Source organism: Natrix helvetica, assembly GCF_964273705.1.
Source record: "Natrix helvetica genome assembly, chromosome: 2".
Classification (NCBI taxonomy): domain Eukaryota; kingdom Metazoa; phylum Chordata; class Lepidosauria; order Squamata; family Natricidae; genus Natrix; species Natrix helvetica.
Genome location: NC_138552.1, coordinates 186,894,328 through 186,918,138, shown reverse-complemented (window position 1 = coordinate 186,918,138; position 23,811 = coordinate 186,894,328). Strand labels below are relative to the sequence as shown.

The following is a 23,811-nucleotide window of genomic DNA, read 5'->3' as shown; positions in this document are numbered from 1 at the left end:
TGAGAAAGAATTTCAGAGGGCCCCAAAACAACAACATAGTCTAACTGCCCAGCCGTCTCTCCCTCCCTCCGAGGATCACCAAGTGGCGTCCCAGCTCCACCTGTCTTGCCTCCCATGGGCCCTGACTCCCCCCCCCCGGCCTATTCAGAAGGGGAATTGTCTTCTTCGAAGTCCTTGTCTTCGATGGAACCTGACAATAGAGGCAATTTCTTTGATGTCCCTCTCAATAGGGAGCGCACCTTTGAACAGGCTTCCTTCCCTGTTACACATGGTTTTGCCCACCACCACCACCACACTATGTACACCTCTCCTGCTGATGTGGCAACCATCATTGCTGAAACTATTAAACAGGTCATGGCTGCTGGCCTACAACAGCAACCTCAACCTGCTCCATCACATGGCCATAAACATAAATCTTCTGCTGCGGCTCAGCAACCTGATCCCTCTGCCTTTACTTCTCATGCCTCAATTGGTGGGGAACAAGATAACCTGCGGGACTCAGACCTGTCTGATGATGAGGTGGTCACCCCAGATACCCCTGCCTTTACCGGATTATTCAAAACTGATCGTTTCAAGTCCCTTTTACTTAAGGCCATTAAAGCTGCTAACTTACCATCTTCTGCTTCAGCTTCTACTTCACAGGATAAACCGGCAGAACCGGCTTCAACTGAGGGTCCCAGTACCCCATTCACTGAACCCATGGTGGAAAAAGAGGTGATCCCTATTCCCAAGATATTCCTGAACGTCATCCAGAAGCAGTGGGAGTCTCCAGGCACGGGCCCACAGCCAACCAACTTTGACAAACATCTCTATAACATTGCACCAGACCTCACCAAGTTCTTCGAGACTCTCCCAGGGGACTGGTTGCAGCCCTGTCTTCACTTACTGTGGTCTCTGGAGCCCCTGAGGAGGTTCTCAAGCCTGAGAAGAAAAGGTCAGATCAAACCTTAGTCAAAAACTATCAGGCTGGGGCCTGGGCTGTTTGGGCCTCTACGGCCACTTCCTTTTTCTCCAGGGCGGCCCTGGTTTGGATTGAACAGCTTCAGGAGCGCATCGCTCCTACTGATACTAGATCACATAGGGATCTCAACAAGATCAGGGCAGTGGTTGAATTTGCAGCTGATTCTTCCCTTAATGCTGCTAGATTCGCTTCTAAAGCCATGGCCTCTTCGGTCACGGCCAGGCGTCTCCTTTGGCTCAAGCCATGGCAGGCGGATGTCCATACCAAGTGGCACCTCCCCATTCAGTGGCACCCAATTATTTGGTACTCCCTTAGACCCGTACCTCATGGAATCTAAAGACAAGCGCAAGGTCCTTTCATCCATCTACAAGAAACAGGACAGTCGGCCTGCTCCCTTCTATAGGAGGTCGCCCTTTCGACCGGTGGATGGGGGACCTTCCTTCCCCCATCTTCAACGCCAATCGTACACTCCCAGACAAGGATCTCACCAGGGCAGGTCCAATAGAAACACACAGCATTTTCCTTCCAAGAAATCTTACCGTGGAGGAGGCAACCGCCATTTTTCACGTAGGAAATGGCTATCTGGACTCTTTTCCAATCAGAGGCCGCCTGGCGTTCTTTGCCCACTGCTGGCAGGAGACCACAACAGACAATTGGGTACTCAAAGCTGTCAAAGTTGGTCTTATACTAGAATTCCTCTCCATCCCCCAGGAACACTTTGTGCCATACCCGGTCTCTTGGTGTCCTTGCAAGAGGGCACTGATGGAAAGGCCATTCAGCACTGTTGGAGATCCGGGCCATCCAACCGGATGGAAGGGCGGGGTTTTTATTCCTGCCTGTTTGTGGTATTGAAGAATTCCGGGGGATGGAGAGCAATTTTAATCTAAAAACATTGAACCGCCACTTTGTCTATCGGCGGTTCAAAATGCATTCTCTGCACACCATCCTCCAGGCGGTCAGGAAAGGCGACTTCCTCAAATCAGTAGACTTGACTGAAGCTTACCTTCATATCCCCATCTTCACAGACTACCGAAAATATCTCTGTTTCTCCTATGAGGGGAGGCACTTCCAGTACCGAGCTCTTCCATTTGGTCTATCCTCTGCCCCCAGGGTATTCACAAAAGTACTGACAGCACTGGCTGCCCACATCAGGTCATCCCCAGTTCGGATTCTCTGTTACCTGGATGACATCCTCTTGTTGTCCAGGTCTCCGATTCAGGCAGAAAGAGATCTCGCCCTCACAATTCACACCTCACGGGTTCGGGATGAATCTCAAAAAGAGTCACCTCATTCCCAGCACTCGCCTTCTGCACCTTGGGGTCCTGATAGACACCATGGCAGAGAGGGTGTTCCTATACAATGACTGCACTCTCAGTCTGAGGGAACTTGTCAGGAAGGTGCTACATCTACGCAAGGCATCCCTTCTTCTCTCCCAAGTCTTGGGCAAGATGGTATCCTGCTTCGGGATTGTTCCATGGGCCAGGTTTCACAGCAGGAGCCTTCAATGGTTCATGCTTCCACATCAAAAGGCCGACAGGGGCAGCTCTCCTCTCAGGGTTCCCCTTCCCAGACAGGTATTACACTCTCTCAAATGGTGGCAGTCCCCAGCGATTTTGCAAGGGACCTTGTTCAGAGAGCCGTGCCGTCAGACACTTACGACGGATGCAAGTCTGACAGGATGTGGGGGCACACTTGCAGGACCTAGTGGCTCAGGGTCAGTGGTCCTTCAAAGAGAGCCAAAACAGCATAAATTGGCTAGAATTGCAGGCGGTTCGTCTCACCCTCAGACACTTCCACCACAGAGTTCAGGCCCGACCAAGGCACACATAAACAAACAGGGGGGAACTCGTTCCTGGTCCCTGATGCAGGAGTCCAACCTGTTGTGCCAGTGGGCGGAATCTCACCTGTCATCTCTCAGGGCAGAATACATCTCAGGGGTCTCCAATGTCCAAGCAGACTGGCTGAGCTGGACAACGATAGAGGAGATGGAGTGGAGCATCCATCTGAACTTCTTCCATCGCCTGACAGTACGGTTCAGCCTCCCAGTTCTAGACCTGTTCACGGCGGCAGACAACAACCAGGTACCCAGGTATTACTCGAGGTTCATGGACCCCATGGCAGAAGGAGTAGACACTCTCAGATGCCAGTGGCCCAGGGGTCTCCTGTACGCATTTCCTCCCCTTCCCCTCATTCAGAGGTTAATTCAAAAAATACTGGAGCAGGAAGCAGAACTGTTGCTGCTAGTGCCGAATTGGCCACACTGGCCTTGGTATGCTGACCTAGTGACTCTGTCAATCTCCACCCCATGGCACATCCCACGGTCTCTCCTGTCTCTACACCAAGGGTCAGTTTGTCATCCCGACCTCCAGTGGCTGCAATTAACCACATGGCGATTGAGCGGCAAGCCTTAACAGCCGATAACATCTCCCTCAACGTCATTGCTACCATTCAGGCATCACGCAGAAGCTCTACTAAGTGCATTTATGACGCTATGTGGCGTACTTTTGCTCTATGGTGTTCCAACCAGACTGTTGACCCACTTAGGGCATCCATTTTGCAGATATTGGACTTCCTGCAGAGGAGGCTTGATCAGGGACTTACCCTAACACGCTACTCCGACAGGTGGCCACTCGTCATGAGAAAGGGCGTCTCAGGTAAGACCAACACCCCTTTTAAAGTAAATCCTAATGTTTCTTATTTGCTGCTTTTAAAAAATTACTCGGATCTACAGTTGATTGCCCCCCAATATATATATGGCATATATGTGTTAAATCAAAGTTTTCCAAAGCATCTAAAAACCTGGATTAAAGTGACTGCTGAATCTTGTCTTCTCTGCTTCTTAGTAGAGAGATCTCTGTCATTAATTAATGTAGAATGGCTTGACTGCAAAACATTTCGTATATAATTCAGGGACTAGTGTTCATGACAGAATAAAATATTGAGTTATGTTATATTGAGCCAAGTACTACCCTTGATTCCAGGTGAATTCCAGCCCTGAGTAAATTCCAGGGGGGAAAAAAGAACTCTGGTGATTGGAGCTTGGCAGCCTATCTTCACATTGCAAGTCCTATATTAACTGAAGTATTTGGATACCAAGCAAAGATTTATGCTTGTTAGCTCACATGATCCAAAGGCAGATGAAAGCACTGTCCATAATAAGGGTATATGCATGTGCCCAGGGCAAGGTGGTGAGTCCAGACTGAACCTGGAACAGAAGTGACTGGGTCGTTCCAATATTCACACCAGTAACAGCATCCAGAGCTTTGGCTCCAACACAGGATTCTCCTTGGTGGCCCCAGACTATCCATTTATTTTAGCATAACATGTTTGAAAAAGCAGGAGGAAGGTGCTGTCTGATGGCTTGCTATTATTGAGGAACGTTTTAATCTGCTTAAGAGGAATGTGACATGAGAAGTTAGGTGCATCTATATTATGGTTTTTTTTTAAATCATGTCTGTATACAGTATGTAAAGGGCAGTTTCAGGTAAGAAAAAAAACTAGAAGTGGCAAACATTCTTTCTTCATTTTCTAGCCAGTTCCCTGTTCTACTCTAAACATTTAAAGATAAAAGCTAGCCGAGAAACATGAACACTTTAATAGTACATAGGAGATTTCAAGATAGTATAGAAGAGAAAAAAGGTATTGCTTTCTTCTTTCATTCCAATTCTTTTGCAAGCCTCAAACAATACTACAAGATTCTTGTTTCTAAATGGCTAAAGTCCTGAACAAGAAAAATTCTGTTAGGAAGTGGTGTATCACTGCATCCATTATTATGGATCTTGTATTTTCATAAATTGTGGAATTTTACACACACACACACACACACACACACACATACACACACACATACACACACATACGTATACATACACACACACACACTCACACATATACATAGTTTACAGTATTTAGAAATGACAATTGAATGATTATGAAAGGGATATAACCATAAGAGCTAATGCCATCTAATGCTTTAATTGTAAAAAATCTAAATGTGACAACATATGCATGTTTGACAACAGCTTCTTGATTTCTTAGCTGCAGTATTACTGCGGGGAAATTTAATTACAGGAGGGAAATAGTTGAAGTATACTGTTTAACACTTGTCACATTCTAAAAAATAATAATCACAGATGTTATACAACCAGTCAGGTATATCATGAACACACACATGAAAAAAAGAAGCAACATCTAATAGCAGATATCTATGCTGGAACTCAACTCCACTGCATTATGAATTTCCTGCAATGGATTTTGAGTTTAGATAGAAGATTTAAACTTGCTGTTTTTGCTTGTTTTATATTTGTTATTTGCAAATGCAAGACCATATTTCAGTATGAGCTTACAATTTCATGGCCCAGATTTATTTTACACAGACATGAAAAAAAAGTTTAAATCTTTTGATCTATGTCACAAATCTCTGCTCTTATTTTAGTTTAATTTGGCATGTAGCTATCTTGGATTAATTTAGTAATCCAGTTTTTACACAGGAGAACAGATTTATTATGTAATCTGCATTTAGCACAGGGCATTCTTGTTATATATTGTGCAATTTTAGAACATTTCTAAAATTCCTCACAATTTATTGATTTTTTAAAAAAGCTCTCTTGTTTGTTCTTTGTTTATTTATTTAATCAAAATCTGTTTCTCATAAATTAACAGTAATTTAAATATGTCAAATTACCTATCTCCAGTGTCTCCTAATCCTAGAAAGTGGAATGGTTTGGAAGCAAAATGAGATTACTATATTTTTCGGAGTATAAGATGCACCTTTTTTCCTCTAAAAAGAGGCTGAAAATCTGGGTGCGTCTTATACACCGAATGCAGTATTTTTTGCTCCCTGAAACCTCACCCCATTCACCAAAATGGCCGTGCATACCCTTATGGAGGCTTTCAGAGAGCTGGGGGCTGGGGAGGGCAGAAATGAGCAAAAAAGGGGCCGTTTTTTGCCCCCCAGCAGCACTCTATAAGTCTCCATAAGGCTAAGCATGCAATTTTTTTGACGAAAAATGGGCCATTTTTTGCTCGTTTTTTGCCCCCCCCGGAGCACTCTGCAAGCCCCCCCCCAGGCTCTTCATGCCTTTTGGGGGGGGAAATGGGCCCATTTTCATGAAAACTGGGCCATTTCGGGGAGGTTTGCAAAGTGCAAAAACTTTTTTTTTCCTTTTGGAAAGCTCTTTAACTGATTTATGAGAATTACATTGATCAAGTGCTGTGCCAGCAGAAACACCTAGCTATCTACTGTATTTCTCTCTATCTCTATTTCTCTCTATCCCTCTACCTACCTACCTACCTACCTACCTACCTACCTATTCTCTCTACCTACCTACCTACTGTGTGTGTGTGTGTGTGTGTGTGTGTGTGTATGTGTTTGTTGTATTTGTGCTGATAAATAAATAAAGGGAGACTAGTATAGATCTATTTCAAGCTATTTAGCTCTCATCAGCTAGCCATACCCTTACTGGTATTTGAATCTGGGCTGTGTTAGATATTAGGCAGATTTGTTAGCCACTAAGCCACGGGCTCTCCTTATCAGCTGAGCCAGGGAAATAGGTATGTAGTTGTGTTACAACCCCTGGTATGCCCAAATATGGGAGGGAGCTCACTACTCCCCTTTTCTGTCCTTCGGCTCATTACAGAAGACCATCCAGACAGAAAAACATATTTTTATTTTTAATGTTGCCTTTGCTATGTTTGTGTTGTATTTGTGCTGATAAATAAATAAAGGGAGACTAGTATAGATCTATTTCAAACTATTTAGCTCTCATCAGCTAGCCATACCCTTACTGGGATTTGAACCTGGGCTGTATTACATATTAGGCAGGAGTCTTAACCACTAAGCCACAGGCTCTCCTCCTTATCAGCTGAGCCAGGGAACTAGGGTGTATTTGTGTTACAACCCCTGGTATGCCCAAATATGGGAGGGAGCTCACTACTCCCCCTTTCTGTCCTTCGGCTCATTACAGAATACCATCCAGGGAGAAAACCATATTTTTATTTTTAATGTTGCCTTTGCTATGTTTGTGTTGTATTTGTGCTGATAAATAAATAAAGGGAGACTAGTATAGATCTATTTCAAGCTATTTAGCTCTCATCAGCTAGCCATACCCCTACTGGGATTTGAACCTGGGCTGTATTACATATTAGGCAGGAGTCTTAGCCACTAAGCCACAGGCTCTCCTCCTTATCAGCTGAGCCAGGGAACTAGGTATGTATTTTTGTTACAACCCCTGGTATGCCAAAATATGGGAGGGAGCTCACTACTCCCCCTTTCTGTCCTTTGGCTCATTACAGAAGACCATCCAGACAGAAAAACATATTTTTATTTTTAATGTTGCCTTGCTATGTTTGTGTTGTCTCCCTTTATTTATTTGGCTTTTGATGAATAGCTAAAGATAGAATTGAGGTATTAGTGCATTTAATTGTTTGATAAATACACATTGCTGCATTTTAATTACTATGTAATTGCTGTTTTGAACTTTAAGTATTAATTATCTATTAATTAAATACTTTATTAATTAAACATGTAAATCTATACTCAATATAGATTCTGAAAAGAAACTAAGTTTTTCTGGTAAAGCTGTAGTGGCTTTAGAATATTCTGCTTAGATCATTGAGGCAGGTGGGTTGAAAATTTTCTCATAGAGACCCAACTTTGCTTTACTTTTGTTATTTTTCACCACCAGCTACTGATAAATAAATAAGCACTAGCTTAGTTGGATAGTACAGATGTGACTTAGCCATTGCTGTGGTTTTGTTTCTTCTTTTTCTTCTTGATGTAAGTGACTCCCAGTAGTTTATATCATAAGAAAGTTAATATATACTGTAAAAGCATAAGTGAAACATCTGCAGAATAGCTCAGTATTGATCCCCGAAGTCCATAGAACACAACTACTAGTACATATAACAAAACTGGCTGCCTGTATTCCAAGAAATCCAAATACTTATTATTTCAACAAATAGGCAATAGGCACATGATGATTGTTAGATACTTGCTCTAACTACAGTGGTTTCCACCAAGGTCCTCTGTTCTGGCGGGAACAGAGGTTTAATCCTATTGGTCGAAGGGTCTGACAGCTCCCTATAAAAGGGTTGCTGTCAGCCTCAATCTTCACTGGATTGTTCTCACTTGTTATACTTAATAAAGAGCTGTTGTTACCGTTAAACCTGTGTGTGCCTATCCATTACCCAATCCAACACTGGCGAGAGGGTGGGATTGGAAGGCAACTAGGCAAACCGAAAAGAGCGTAGCAATCCAGCAAGTACATCCAGCCCAGAGCTCAGCGCGGCTTCGAGCAGCCATTTTTGAGCGGCAAACTCAAAACGCCTTTTGAACACAAAATGGCCATGCACACCCCATCAACTCCGTATGACCTAGTCACTGAACACTGGGACTTATACATGCTATGATTTGACTGCTTCCTCGAGGCAAACGACCTCATGGACCTTCCTGAAGGTCGCAGAAAGAACATGCTCCTTAGATACTGTGGCTGGGAAGTGTTCGAGATGGCGAAATACCTTTCTGAGCTGACACCGCTACAATCAGTCGCCTGGTCCATGCTTCAGCAGATGCTGAGGACCCACTATGCACCCAAGCCGTCCAAGCACCTTTGCCGGCATGAGCTTAACATCAGGAACCAGAAGGAGGGTGAGTCAATTAACAATTACGTTGCGGTGCTCCGCAAGGTCACAGCATACTGCGAATTCCAAGACCTGGACGAGCTGATTCTGGACCGCATAATTTGCGGCGTGAGGGACATTAACCTACAGAGGACGTTACTTGCTAAATCTAACCTCACTCTGCAGATCACCTTGGACGAAGCCAAGTGGCCACAAAAGCTGAAGGTCACAGTCCTCATCGAGGACTCTCCATGAGAGATGGAGATCGACACCGGGTCATCACTGACCATCATGCCGTGGTCTACCCTAAAGCAGTCTATCCTAGCCTAAGGAAGTAGCATCTTCGCACCCCTGACATCCGCCTCCGCGATTACCAGGGAAACTGGGTCCCCATCGTGGGCCAAGGTGCCTTCCAGGTGAAGTTCAAGCAGTTCAGCGGGAAATTCCCAGTGACAGTGGTCAGCGGCAACCTGCAGAGCCTCCTAGGGCTAGATTAGTTCCAAACCCTGGGCCTAGAGGTGACTGGTATCAACGCCTTGAAAGACAACGGCGCTGAAGCCATCTTTAAGGAGTTCAAGGACGGAGGGAGGCCCAAACCATTGTGATGCACAGGGATGCATTCAAATGTCACTGCCTGCAATTCGTCGTTAGTATTGCCATTGGACTGTTCCAAAGCATCATGGAATGGCTTTTGCAGGGGATTCCAGGAGTCGCCCCCTATTTTTACGACATCTTGGTATCTGCTGCAAACGAGGCGCAACTTTTAAAACGTGCACGAACAGTTTTGGCTCGAATTAGAGACAAAGGCCTCCATCTCAAAAAAGAGAAATGCCAAATTAATGTGCCAAGGGTTGAATTCTTAGGGTACCTAATTGATGGCTCTGGGATTCACCTGACCACACAAAAAATCAAAGCAATTTAGAACGTCCCCACACCTCACAATCAAACCGAGCTGCAGGTGTTCCTCAGGCTCCTTAATTTCTACAGCGTCTTTCTTAAACAGAAAGCCACCTTTGCTGAGCCCTTACATCGTCTTCTGGCTAAGAACGTGAAGTGGTCCTGGGGCAAAGCCGAGGCAGCCGCATTTGCCGCAGTAAAATGACTCCTGTCGGCAGATTCCTTCCTGGTACAGTACAGCCAGATGCTGCCGTTGGTGCTGACCTGTGAGCCTTCCCTGTTTGGCATTGGCGCCGTCCTCAGCCACCACATGCCCAATGAAACTGAAGCCCCTATTGCATTTTACTCCAGGACCTTGTCCGCTGCAGAGGAACTACAGCCAGCTGGACCGTAAGGCTTTGGCTGCAGTGGCCAGAGTAAAGAGGTTCCATGAGTACCTATATGGCCGGGACTTCAAACTGGTTACGGACCACAAGCCGTTGTTGGGCTTACTGGCTGGGGACCAACCTATCCCAGTGTCATTATCACCCCGCATGACCTGATGGACCATCTTCCTAGGTGCCTACTCCTACCGTCTCATCCACCGACCAGGCTCCACTTTGGGGCACGCTGATGCTCTCAGCCGCTGCCCGCTGCCTGAACTTCTTGCTGACCCTCCCCCCGAGATGCCAGTCCTCCTCATTGACTGCCTGGGGACTGGGACTGTCTCGTCCACTGACGTTGCCCGTCACTCTGCGAAGGACTCCACCATCAAGCAAATTTTGAACTGGATGTGGGGTGGGTGGCCCAAGGGGCCTGTTGGGTCTGAATTTAAAATGTACTTTGCTAAACGCGATTAGTTATCGGTTGTAAATAGCTGTCTACTGTGGGGGGACCAAGTTGTTGTTCCACCCAAACTGCGCATTGCAGTATTAGAGGCTTTACATGTAGGGCATCCTGGAATTGTCAGGATGAAGTCTTTGGCCAGGAGTTACGTGTGGTGGCCTAACATGGACAGGGAGATCAAAGAATGGGTGGCAACCTGCACACCGTGCCAAGACTCCAGACCAGCTCCCCCAGAGGTGCCCGCTAAGGAGTGGGAGCGACCTCAAGCACCATGATCTAGGGTGCACATTGACTTTGCTGGCCCAGTTCACGGCCAGATATTTCTCGTAGTTGTGGATCCTATTCTAAATGGTTAGAGGTAGTCCTGATGACCTCCACTATGGCAGAAGCAGTCATCAAGGTGCTACGGAGACTTTACTCCACGCACGGCCTGCCCGATGTCTTGGTCTCGGACAATGGGCTCCAATTCACGTCCATGCAATTTGAGACCTTCCTAGCAACTCAGGGAATCAGGAATGCCCTGGTCGTGCCATTCCATCCAGCCTCCAATGGTCAGGTGGAAAGAATGGTAAGATCTGCAAAAGAGGCCCTCTCTAGGATGGGCCCGAGAGATTGGCAAACACGGGTTGACCACTATTTGCTAATTCAGCACATCACATCCAGTGCCACTACAGGGAGAAGCACCTCATGGGTCACTGGCTAAGGTCCCACATAGACTGGCTACACCCCAATTATTCTGCCTCATAGCCCCCAGACTCTACAAGCAAGATTTGGACTTTTAGTGTAGGGGATTCGGTATACCCCCACAACTATGCCGGGGGAACTCTGTGGATTCCTGCCACAGTGATAGGCATCACCAGCCCTCGCTCTTACCTCCTAGAACTCGAGGATGATAGGAATTGGAGAAGGCATATTGACCATCTCCGTGGCCGCCTCTCCAACTCCACTCTTAGACAACCAGAGGTAACTCCAGCATGAATTAGCCAAAGCTCTACCCAAATGGAGCACTCACTCACTCCTTCCACGGCCAGCTCAAGTCTGAAGGTACCGGGAAACTTATCTGGTTTTGTTGCAGGCCCGCAGCGAGCTCCAAACGAACCGGCTCTAGAAGCTCCAGCCATGGCCTGTGAAAGGTTCCAGGAGCTTCCACCAAGCAGAGCTGCGGAGCAAACAAGTCCGTCCGACCTGTCCAAGGGAACCCCTCCTACTGAACTGCGCAGCTCAGGCATAACTACCCAAATGCCCGCCTACCTGCGTGACTACATAACTAGTAAGATTGTTCCATCCAAGAACAAAGGAGGGGTGTTAGATATTTGTTCTAACTACAGTGGTTTCCACCAAGGTCCTCTGTTCCATTGACTCTCCAAATGCAATTTGCTATGTGGAAGTGCTAAAATAGTTATCACTGAAGAGATGCTGTTGACTGTATAGCTGTTGAGTTGCACTCATGTTATACGGTCAATACTGTAAGCTTGAAGTAGTTTTAAAATTGTGGCAAAGGTTTCCCAGGATTTTAAAATCATCCCACCCACCCCTCAAAAACCCACAGTGCATAAATAGTAGCATCTTTATATTCTCAAATTGTGAAGGATTTTTTTTCTTCCTTCTGTCCCATCCCTTACTGAGTTCTATAGGGAGCATGAAGTCTTTAATTTCATTTTGGTTTATAAATGTATTCAGAGTCCCAAAAAGAAGTTTAAATCAAGTTTCCATTTAATCCATCTGGAAGGAACCACTATGGGAAAAAATCTGGCATAAATTTTAAAAATAATAATAGAAAAGTATAGGGTTATTGTAGCTTTGTTTCAAAAGTACACAAAATAATACTGATTTAAATCAAGACATTTAATTCAGTGAAAAATGTTTATATATTTAATTTATATAATAGGTTTGCTTATTTATTAATAGATATGGCTATTATAACATGTTGAAATGAAATTAGTTTTATTTTACATATTAGATACATTTAAAATATTTTTCTTTGCAAATGTATGCCCCTCTATGCTGAGTTTAATAGTTCTCATTTCAATTTCAATGTGTATGAGATTACAGCTGAGACCTTAAGTGTTTTAACATATTTTGGATTATTTTGGAAAAAAAATGCCTTGATGCTATTTCTTATCTATGATTATGATAATGATGTTAATATTATAAACAAAAGTTACACACCAAAACGAATGAGCAGTTCTTTAAAAATATATCTGTCTCTCCTTAACATTCTTTGCTTACTTAAGAATATTTAGTTCTCACCCAGATGGATATGTGGGTGGATTCATCCCAAATACTCCCAACTTGCTGAGGAATAATACAATATCCATGCTTTATTCAGTTACTGGTATAACAGGCTTTTACAATTTGTACATGAAATAAAATAACAGATGACAGCATTGTAAAAAACAGCAGCAATTCTGTCACTCTTGATTTTCTTTAAATTAAAAATGTCAACCATCACTATTCTTTGTTTATTTGGGTGCATAAAATCATCTTCAGATGTTTTTTCTTGGAAAATATGCAGGCACATATTTGCTTATGATGGTAAGCAAAATAGCTATCAAATTATTCTACATACTAGCTATCTTTACCACAATACTACAACTAAAACAAGAAAATCTAAACATTTTCTGATTTTTTGTGTGTGGTAATAACAGATGCTATATGGAGCCACTTAATGCTTTTTAAAGGCATATAAGCTTTCATTGGAAAATAATACAAGATGATGGTACACATAACTATCAATATTTTATAATTCACATTCATTGCATAAAAATGTTCTAGTTGTCAGATTTAAAAATATTTGGCTTATTAAATTAACTATTGGGGAAGCAGGAATAAAGAAATATAATTCTAATTTCAGAGCAGCTGCTTTCTTGTGATATAATGAGAGATTAACCACTTCTGGCTTTGTATAAATAAGAAAGGGGAAAATTGGCTGAAAATCTTTAATATAGTAAATTATACAATTTTATATTGATTTATTAAATAAGTCTGAAGTAGCATTAATTATGAATCATTCTTGGAATAATCGGAAAAAGTACAATACCTTTGTGATATCACTCATTCTATTTTAAGTATTTGATGCAACGTATTCTTTCATTAGCGTCTAGTTTTCCATTTAAATGCCACAATAGGCTAATGCCATGAGCTTTGCAGTCTTATTTTCCCTCATTTAGTTATTTATTTTGAACATAGCCATTCATTCTGCATATATGGTAGCATGCATTTTGGAATTGGAAACCAGTGTAGTGTAGTAGATAAAGACACCAGGCTTAGAAACCAGAGATTGTGAGTTCCAGTCCATCTTTAAACATAAAGCCAGTTAGATGACTTTGAGCCAATCATTCACTCTTAGTCCTAGGAAACAGGCAAGGACAAACTGCTTCCGAAAAAGTTGCCAAGAAAACTACAGGGCCTTATCCAAACAGTAGTCAGGGGCATACAAACAGATTTATGAGTCACCAAAGAAATCATTATTCTGTGGATTTCTTTCAAGTTTTAAAAGAAGTTCTAATCATCACTCGTTTCCTCACTGCAGCCTTTAGAAAAGTAGCATTCTTGTTAAAAAAAAAGGAATTATTTTGAATTCTACTTCGTTTGTACAATGGCCAGCATATTTTATAGCATCATAAGGATTGGTGATGCTTGTAAAGTTTAATAAATAGTCAGCTCTGTGATTAATGAATTGTAATGTATTTTGCTGTGTTTTTATAGTTGCTTAAATAAAATATCAATTTTAGAATACATTTGAAATGAACATTGTAAATATAATTTAAGATTGCAGTATGAAATTGTTTTGAAATTAAAAAGGAAGGTGTTTTGAAACAGGAGATTGTAGACTTTTTAAAAATTACATTTATATTCTGAGAACGTATGTATGTATGTTACTGCAGACATATTCCGTATCAAATATACCTGTTCTGGTAAATTACAGACATAAAACTTTCACATCCTCTTCGATCAATCTTGTGTGCTGTGTTGGCTTTGCAAGTCATGCACCTACAATTTGCATTAGTTTTTCAAGTCAATATTGGAGTGGAAAAAAGAGGGTTCCAGGCAAATAGTAAATAGTTTTGGTTTCCCCAATCGAATGTTGAAGATATTGAATAATTTATGAAATTCAACTCTTTGATGGTCATATAATCCTTCCTGAAAAATGTTGCTCTCTGCTCAGAAACCAGTGACTCATAGCCCAGTTTGGAGAAGATATTGAAAATTGTGGTGGTAGTACAGCTTTTCTAGACCTATTTCCACATAGGTAGAGATCTGCTTTTCAGCCTAAAACAATACCGTCAATCTCTTTATTCAGTCCTTTGCTGTGACATTACTTGGGAGAAGAATAATGGAAATGCAGTTCTACTACATTTACTTGACCTCTCAGCTGTTTTTGATATCATTGACCATTGACCAGAGGCAATCATATCACAGATTGCCTCTGAGAATTAAAGTTTAGGTCACTTTTCTATAGTACTTCCAGTACTACTGGCAGGGACAATTGATAATTAATATTAGTGAATGAATTTTTAAAAAGATCTTATTTCATCCTCAGTGCTATTTAATGTCTGCAGGCACTATAGGTGCAATTATCAGGTGATGCAAAGTATTGTGTAATTTTTATTAGGAGAGGCTGAGGTTCTAGGATATCTGGATGTTGTGATGGGCTGGATGAGGCCAAAATAATGATAGCATGATGTCCAATGAGTTGCTATATTCACAGTCCAGAGAATAGAAATGTTACTTATAGATAGGATTATATTTTCCTTCTTCATATTTAATTATTAAACATTATCTGTACTTAAATTAGATGTCAAACATTCAGTGTCAAAGTATTTAAATCCCTCCAAAATTGCTGTTAAAATGCTTATTTTTCATTTCTCTAGTATAGAAGTGTCACATACAGACAAACATGTGTGTGTTTGTGTGTGTGTGTGTGTGTGTGATATAATGCCACAAACTTTTATTAAAAGACCAGCAAATCAACTGCAGCCTGATTTCAAATTCTTAATTTGTTAGTAGAGATGAGAACTTAATCTCTTATTACCATTCAGGAACTTTTCATGCAAGCATTAGAGTTAGTGTTAGCGTATTTGCAAATAATCATGATGACTTGCTGTCTACATTTAACATTGTGTGTTATCTGATAATTTTCAATGGAGAAGTTAAGCGATAAAACCAAGAAAGATTCTGGAAAAGATAATCAAGCAACGAATTAGCGAACACCTAGAAGCAAAGAAAATAATAGCTAAAAGCCAATATGGGTTTGTCAAAAACAGATCAGGCCAGACTAATCTTATTGCATTCTTTGATAATGTGACAAAATTAGTGGACCAGAGGAATGCCGTCGATATAGTTTACTTGGACTTCAGTAAGGCATTTGATAAGGTAGACCATAACCTACTACTAGATAAAGTAGAAGAATGTGGGTTAGACAGCATCACCACCAGATGGATTCATAACTGGCTGACCAACCGCACTCAACGTGTAGTCCTCAATGGAACTGCATCTTTGTGGAGGGAAGTATGCAGTGGAGTACCCCAAGGCTCTGTTTTGGGCCCAGTACTCTTCAACATCTTCATCAATGATTTGGATGAGGGAATAAATGGGGAACTCATCAAATTTGCAGATGACACCAAGCTGGCAGGAATAGCTAACACTCCAGAAGATAGGCTAAAGATACAGAAGGATCTTGACAAACGTGAACTTTGGGCACTATCTAATAAAATGAAATTCAATGGTGAAACGAGTAAGGTTCTACATTTAGGCAACAAAAACGAAATGCACAGGTACAGTATAGGTGGTTCCTTGCTCAACAGTAGTAACTGTGAAAGGGATCTTGGAGTCCTAGTGGACAACCATTTAAATATGAGCCAGCAGTGTGCAGCAGCTGCCAAAAAAGCCAACACAGTTCTAGGCTGCATCAACAGAGAGATAGAATCAAGATCACGTGAAGTGTTAATACTACTTTATAATGCCTTGGTAAGGCCACACCTGGAATACTGCATTCAGTTTTGGTCGCCACGATGTAGAAAAGATGTGGAGACTCTAGAAAGAGTGCAGAGAAGAGCAACAAAGATGATTAGGGGACTGGAGACTAAAACATATGAAGAACGGTTGCAGGAACTGAGTATGCCTACTTTAATAGAAAGAAGGACTAGGGGAGACATGATAGCAGTGTTCCAATATCTCAGAGGTTGCCACAAAGAAGAGGGAGTCAAACTATTTTCCAAGGCACCTGAGGGTAGAACAAGAAGCAATGGGTGGAAACTAATCAAGGAGAGAAGCAACTTAGAACTGAGGAGAAATTTCCTGACAGTTAGAACAATTAATCAGTGGAACAGCTTGCTTCCAGAAATTGTGAATGCCCCAACACTGGAAGTCTTTAAGAAGATGTTGGATAGCCATTTGTCTGAAACAGTATAGGGTTTCCTGCCTAGGCAGGGGGTTGAACTAGAAGACCTCCAAGGTCCCTTCCAACTCTGCTATTGTATTGTATTGTATGATAAATCTAAAATGTTTGTTTTTACAGCAGGTTTTCTGCCACTGATTTATCATTTTTCCCCAATATATTCTTTGCTATCTCTGAGCAACCATACAATGGAAAAAATATTTTCTGTATTTTTCACTTTTTTATTTATTGCTATATATTGTTAGTAATTTAGAACCTTACATGTAAAACATGTCATTTAAACTATTAAGTCCAAAGCACTGCTCTGTGCAGAAATCCAAATTAAAGCATTTCTAGCTTCCATTTGTTTCAATGAAGAGAAGCCTACCATTTCTCTAGATACCGGTAGGTAGTTTTATTGCCAATTTCTTTCATGTTGAAAAGGTTTTCTTTTTTCCAGCTGGAATTTGTCTCCATGATAGCTAAATCCACTATTTCATGTTTTACAAAGGGGAATAATGAAAAACAGCTCTTAACCTTCAGCATGATATATTTTCAATTATTTGAAGGATGTTATTTCATTCTCCCTCAATTTTTCTCCTCTCAATGCTAAACATTCAGTCTCTCTTCATAGCATTTAGTTTCTTGTACCCTGTCCATCCTCACTTTCCTTGACTGAATCCTTTTCAGTGGTGGGTTCCGGATCCCAGTGCAACCGGTACGGTGCAACGGGGCCCGACGTCCACCACATGAACGCATGCAGTGCATGCGCACGCAGTGCATGCGCACGCAGTGCATGTATGCGTACTTACTGTCTATGATGCTCCGCAATGCCTCTGCGACGCTCCAGCTGCTCGGTGGAGCGTCTCCTAGGTGCCATATGCTGCGTGCATGGAAGCCCCAAAGAGCTCAAATAGGTAAGGACGGTGGGTGGGCAAGTGGGCCTTCCGGAGCACCGTACTGATCCTCTTAAACTATAGTGCTCCATAATAGACTTACCAAAACAGAATAAAATGGGAAGGATTTGAAAATTATATTTGTGTTGATACCACCTAAAATTGTACCTGCCTTTTTATGCTAGTCCATATTCAGTTTGCAGTTAATTACTATTCCATGATCTCCCTTTTTTATCCCCAAAATAATACTCAATGAGATATGCTGGTCTGAGAGATTAATTGGCTGAAAGTTTCCATTTCCATGGTTGAGGATAAACTTGAATCTTATTTCTCAGATATGCTGGTCTGAGAGATTAATTGGCTGAAAGTTTCCATTTCCATGGTTGAGGATAAACTTGAATCTTATTTCTCAGGTAGTAGTTCATCATTTTAACCTTTGCATTGCACTGCCTCTCTTTACTTAGGAAGTTACATAAACAAAAATGTTAATCTAGCAACACTTGCTCTTTTCAAATCTATGGTGACCTCTGGTAAATATTGCATGTTTATAAGAGTGTTTTTTTTAAAGTGTATAAGATACCAGGGTAGTTCAAGACCATCACAACCATCTGCAAAATCTAAATTATTTGCCAGCCTATATTGAAAAATAATAGTTATATAGTATTAAAATTCCATTAAACAATTTTGACAAGCAGTAGCAATGTGTCAATTTTAAATTTTAATATGATAAATGTTGATAAATATAACCAATGCAAACCGTTCTTTTGGGGTCCTCTGGAATTTTTAAAAAAGGAAAGTGGTCCTGGGAGAAAAAAGTTTTTTAAAACAATGTTTATAAGGTCAATCTTTTTAGGATTTGCTCTAGAATTTGCTCAGATGTTGGTGTCAGATTGATTAAATTTTTGTTCCCCAGAATGAAGGAAAACATTCCTCAGATTATCTGCTACTTTACCTCTTTTCATAATTTTAAAAATAAATTCATAATAGTTCTGTTAGACTATGATTTATTTCCTTTACTATCCTATGATGGAATTCAATGAACCTGGAGATTTAAACTCATTCAAAATAAATAGATGTTAATTATGAAACTTAAGTTTCACTCCTGCCCTTTCACAACTGAGTGATGTACCATGTGTACCTTGATGTACTATATTGGCTTTTTTTTTTTTTGTAAAATAAATGATGACATGTTTATAATATGTTATGTGTTGTTGTTCATGTGAGATTGTATCTGATAAGGACCAGATATTTTTTACTATATCCTGACAAGTAGAACTCAAAAGTTCTGAAAAACTTTATTTTTCAGATGACTATGTATTTGCTACATCCTGTTTTATATTCCCTTAAAATCAAGTACTCACTTTCACCATCATTTTTAACACGTTTGTAGAATACTTTTACATTTCTCAGCTTAGATCATTCCAGAAGTTTTGGATTACATCTTCTGTCATACCGCATAATTAGTTAAGATGCCATAGTGCAGGCAATTAGAGAAATCCAAATTTGGAAAAATTGATTTATACATCTGGCACAACTAGTAGAACTATAAAATATAAGCACTCCCAGCTTCACAAACAATGAATGAATAGTAAAGAGGCTCAGTGCAAAACAATACAAGATTTTTATAGTTTCTATAATTCTATGAGGAAATCATATAAGTACTAACCAAAATTTCCAAATAAGTATGGAAAATGCAAGACTTCTGTCCTATTTTGCATCTGTCAACCTGCTTTTCAAAGGTGCCCTAATTGTATATTCAAATGTTTGTCATCCTTTGTATATCTTATTTGGAAATAAGCAACATTAAATTATATTTTAATTTGCTCTTCTGTTTCTTCACAGGACTGGTAGCTGCTTGATATTTCAGAATGCCTCTGGTAAAAAGAAACATAGACCCTAGATATCTTTGCCACACAGCTCTGCCACGAGGCATCAAGAATGAACTGGAATGTGTTACTAATATTTCCTTGGCAAATATAATAAGACAATTAAGCAGTCTAAGTAAGTATTTCATGTATTAAGAATTAATTTATTTTAAAGGTAAAATTCATATGGCCAAATCTGCGTGGCTTTACCCTGAATCCTATTTCATCATGTTCATTTTTAATTTTAAAAAAAATATGTTCTCATATGTATACATATACCGTGTTTCCCCGAAAATACGCCAGGGGCTTATTTTCTTTTGCCCCACGAAATATGCCCTTGGGTTTATTATCAGGGAGGGCTTATTGTTTTGAGGCTGCCGGGGGGCTGCTCCCTTGTGAACTGGCTCCGGCAGCCAGCCCACCATAGAGAGCACTCCTAGAGCGGCCGATGCTAGAACACTCGGCCCCGAGTTTTGGATTTGGAAGTTATGCGCGGAGCGGAATGGGGCGGCGGCGGGCGGTGGCGGGCAGCAGCAGCCAGCGGCGGTGGCCTGGGAGAGCTGCGCAAGTGCTTGGTGAAGCTGCGGGCGGAACAGGCGCTCGCGCAACCCACTTCTCCAGCCGGGCAGAGCTCCATGCACTGACCTAGGGGGTATCCCGAATGTGCAAAGCCGCGGGAGCTGGAGGGCGGGCAGAGCGCCACATGGCTTGGCACCTTAGGGATTACCCCCTAGGTCAGTGAATGGCGCTCTTTCCAGCTGGAGAGGGGATTTGCCGGGCGGCTGCTCGTGAGCATGGTTACCTCATGGCTGCTTCGCCGCTGAGGCTGTGCCCGGCTCTTCGGGAGCCAGTTCACAAGGGAGCAGCCGCCCGGCAACTCTCCCCTTCGGCCAGGCAGAACACCACTCCCCAACCTAGCGGTATCCCGAAGGCAGCAAGCAACGTGAGCGCTCCCACCCCCCGGCTCCTGCGACTTGGCGCTTTCGGAATAACGCTAGGTCAGTGAGCGGTGCTCTGCCTGGCCGGAGGGGGGGTTTATTTTCGGGGGTGGGCTTATATTTTTGCCCACGCGAAAAATGTGGCATGGGTTTAGTTTCGGGACAGGTTGTATTTTCGGGGAAACACGGTACATATGTGTATACATACACATGTGTGTGTATATGTGTGTGTGTGAGAGAGAGATGCGTGTGTGTGTGTGTGTGTGTGTGTGTATAATAGGTCCATAATTAATAAATTCTCCTAGAATATTTCCTCCATCATATTCCACCCATCAGAAAAATAAAGTAGTTCTCCATAGTGATGGAGGTAGCATCCAGGCTGGGTTGACCTTCATCCACTCATTGCGAGGACTGAGCCTGACAGTTGTTGAAACCATGCCCCTGTCGCTAGGCAAAGCCCAGTTCCGACTCAGTCCCTCAATGAGGACTGATGCATCATCACTTTGTTCTTGACTGAAAAGAAAAATTGAGATATTGGCTTTGTGAGTACATTGCATGAAGGGATAACATCATGCTGGGAGCGATCCTGGATGGCTTAAGCCCCTTTTAGGAGCAGGAGCCTTGTGGGTATGTGCCTGTAAGCCCCTTTGGGGCATAAAGGCTTTGGAAGGCGGCAGCTGTTTAAAATTGGTCTTTTGCTGACTTGAAACATAAGCACGGCTTGAATAGCTCTGGAGGCTGCAAAGTTCACCGTTTTGAAAATCTGCCGCGTTTCTCTGGCTTCGCCATCTGATTCTTCTGATTGCGCCCGGACCCTTTGCCTGCCCTGCACGCTTTAATCAGCAGCCGGGCTTGGGGAAACGCTCCGCCGCTCCTGCTTGCAGTTGAGTGGCAAACCGCAGTAGCTTTAACTATTTGATCTACTGCTGAGAGCCTTTAGGCTACCGCGGAGCGACCTGAGTCTTCAAGGCGCAAATTTCACTGTGTGGAGCAGCACGTCCTTCAATGAGTCGCTTTGTCTGTCAGCAGTCCCAAACGGTTGAAAAAAAAACATGCAGCACCATTTTTGTATTGCCACGCCTTTTCCTTCCAATTCAAAATGGCGACCGCCAGTTCTGTCAAACCGTGGGACACTAATAATACCACCCCTGGTCAGAGCCCTCAATTGGTGGAAGGGCAGGGAGGCTCCCAATGCCCCCCCCTCAGACCTTCAACTTCTAATTCTTCTGGCAATGCAAAGGGGCAAAAGAAGACTATAAAGCCTTCAGCCAGGGATAGCAAGTCTAAAAAGTCTGGTAAACCGGCTTCTCATTATGAGAAACGGAAGGAGAAAGCCTTGGAGCGTATTCACAAAAAGGCTGCATCTAAGGCGGCTCTTTCCTTGCATTCTACTGATACCCCACAGCTTGCTCAAATGCAGCTGGCTTTGCAGGTCTCTCCTGGGGACAGGCAGGGCAGGGAGGCTTCCCTTAACCCTCTTTTTCCCATTGATGTCTCTGGCATTTGGGGGCCAGCGCAGGAGATCAATTCCTCTGCACCTCCTGCAACTCACATTGCGCCTCCCAATTTGCAAAGGATGGACATTATGCCATCTACTTCAACTGGGCCATCTGCCTTATCAGGCATTAATCAACCAAATCCCCTATACATGGTAAATTTCCAGGACATCATTGCAACTGCAATTTCCCAGGGCATTGCAGCTGGATTGCAGCAGAGGGATACTCAATCCCAAAAGCAAGCAACACAAGTACCAGTTTCTGACTGACCTATGGTACCCCCAGCAACTTTGCCTACAGCGGGTATCTCGGCACTGAATGAGGAGGCATCAGCTGACTCTTCTGATTCTGAGGAGGGAGAAATCAAAGAAGCTGAAATGTCAGAAGATGAGGGCAGGGAGCCGGACCAGAAGTCATTTTCTGGCCTTTTTCCTCCAACCCTGTTCCCATCACTGCTATTTAAGGCCAGGATGGCCTCAAATTTCGATTCTCAGCCAACACCGGCTACTCCTCGACCTACTACTGTCTCGGCTGACACCCTTTTTTCTGAGCAGGAGACTCCATCAGAAACAATACCGACACCTAAGATTTTCATTAACCTGGTCCAATGTCATTGGGAAGCGCCCACCTGCGGCCCAACTCCATCGGCCTCTGACGAAAAGTTTTTTAATGTGGCCAACGACTTGGCCCAGTTCATGTCAATCCCATCAATTGATGCTTCAGTCACTGCCCTCTACACTTGCCAATATGCCAGGCCCCCCAGAAGATGTCCTAAAACCAGAGGACAAGAAAGCGGACCTCACTTTGCAGCGTGGCCACCAGGCAGCGGCATGAGCAGTCCGGGCCTCAACTACTGCCTCTTTTTTCACCTGCTCCTGTCTTCTCTGACTACAGGACCTGCAACAACGTATCCCAATCGCAGACCTGCGCATCCATCAAGATATCGCCAAGCTGGTGGCGACGGTGCAGTTCACATCTGATGCTACCCTTACATCAGCCAGATTTGCCTCCCGTGCCATGGCATCTTCTGTGGCTTCCCGCAGGCTGTTATGGCTCTGCCAATGGCAGGAGGATGTGCGCCACAAATGGCGTTTGGCTTCGGCCCCCTTCAACGGCAAATCTCTCTTTGGGGACGCCTTGGACCCATATCTCATCGAGAACAAGGACAAGAGAAAGGTCCTACCTACAGCGCCCTAGAAGGGGTTTTCCCGCTCTGCTCCATACCCCAGGCGGTCTTCCTTTCATGGCCATGATGGGGGGGTCATCCTTTCAGAACCAGGATTATGGTTTGTCTTTTCGGGGGGCGGACTACGGCACCCAGGGGCATAGGCAGCAGGGGGGATATTTCTCCAGGCAGAGGGGTCAATCAGACCATTACCAGGGGGGCAAATCCACCAAGTATCCCTTTCGCAGCAGCGGAGGATGTTTTTACCATCAGTCCTAATTTGCCGGCAGCTAGTTATCCCATCGGAGGTAGATTGGCCTTTTTCGCCAATCAATGGGATAAGACCACTTCCGATGCTTGGGTTAGATCTACCGTTCGTTCAGGGCTTGCCCTTGAGTTTATCTCCAACCCCCCCAGGCTCTTCAGGGCCTGCCCATTATCAAACAACCCAACCTGATAACATCTCATGCAAGAGGCAATTCAACATCTCTTGGATATACAGGCAATTCAGATGGTGCCGGCGGACTAACACAGCCAAGGATTTTATTCTATACTTTTTGTCATGCCCAAGGGGGCTGGAGAGCCATCCTTGATCTTAAAAAATTAAACAAGTTTATTCGTTATAAACGTTTCAAGATGCATTCCTTACAGTCTATTTTGGGTAGCGTTAAGACACAGAGATTTTTTAACATCAATGGATTAAACAGAGGTATACCTCCACATTCCCATCTTGCCCCAGCATAGGCAGTATTTATGTTTTTCCTACCTT

At 43.0% G+C, this 23,811-nt stretch overlaps 1 protein-coding gene across 6 annotated transcripts in view; it reads left to right on the top strand.

Moving 5' to 3' along the window:
- The window catches only part of WASF1 (WASP family member 1), a 77,684-nt gene that overhangs the window by 26,065 nt on the left and 27,808 nt on the right, over positions 1 to 23,811 (top strand). For all 6 annotated transcript variants that reach the window (XM_081943307.1, XM_081943310.1, XM_081943306.1 and 3 more), the window contains exon 2: positions 19,421 to 19,579. In XM_081943307.1, the coding sequence (XP_081799433.1) occupies positions 19,447 to 19,579 (133 nt within the window). In that variant the 5' untranslated portion in view covers positions 19,421 to 19,446. The remainder of the gene's footprint in view (positions 1 to 19,420; positions 19,580 to 23,811) is intronic.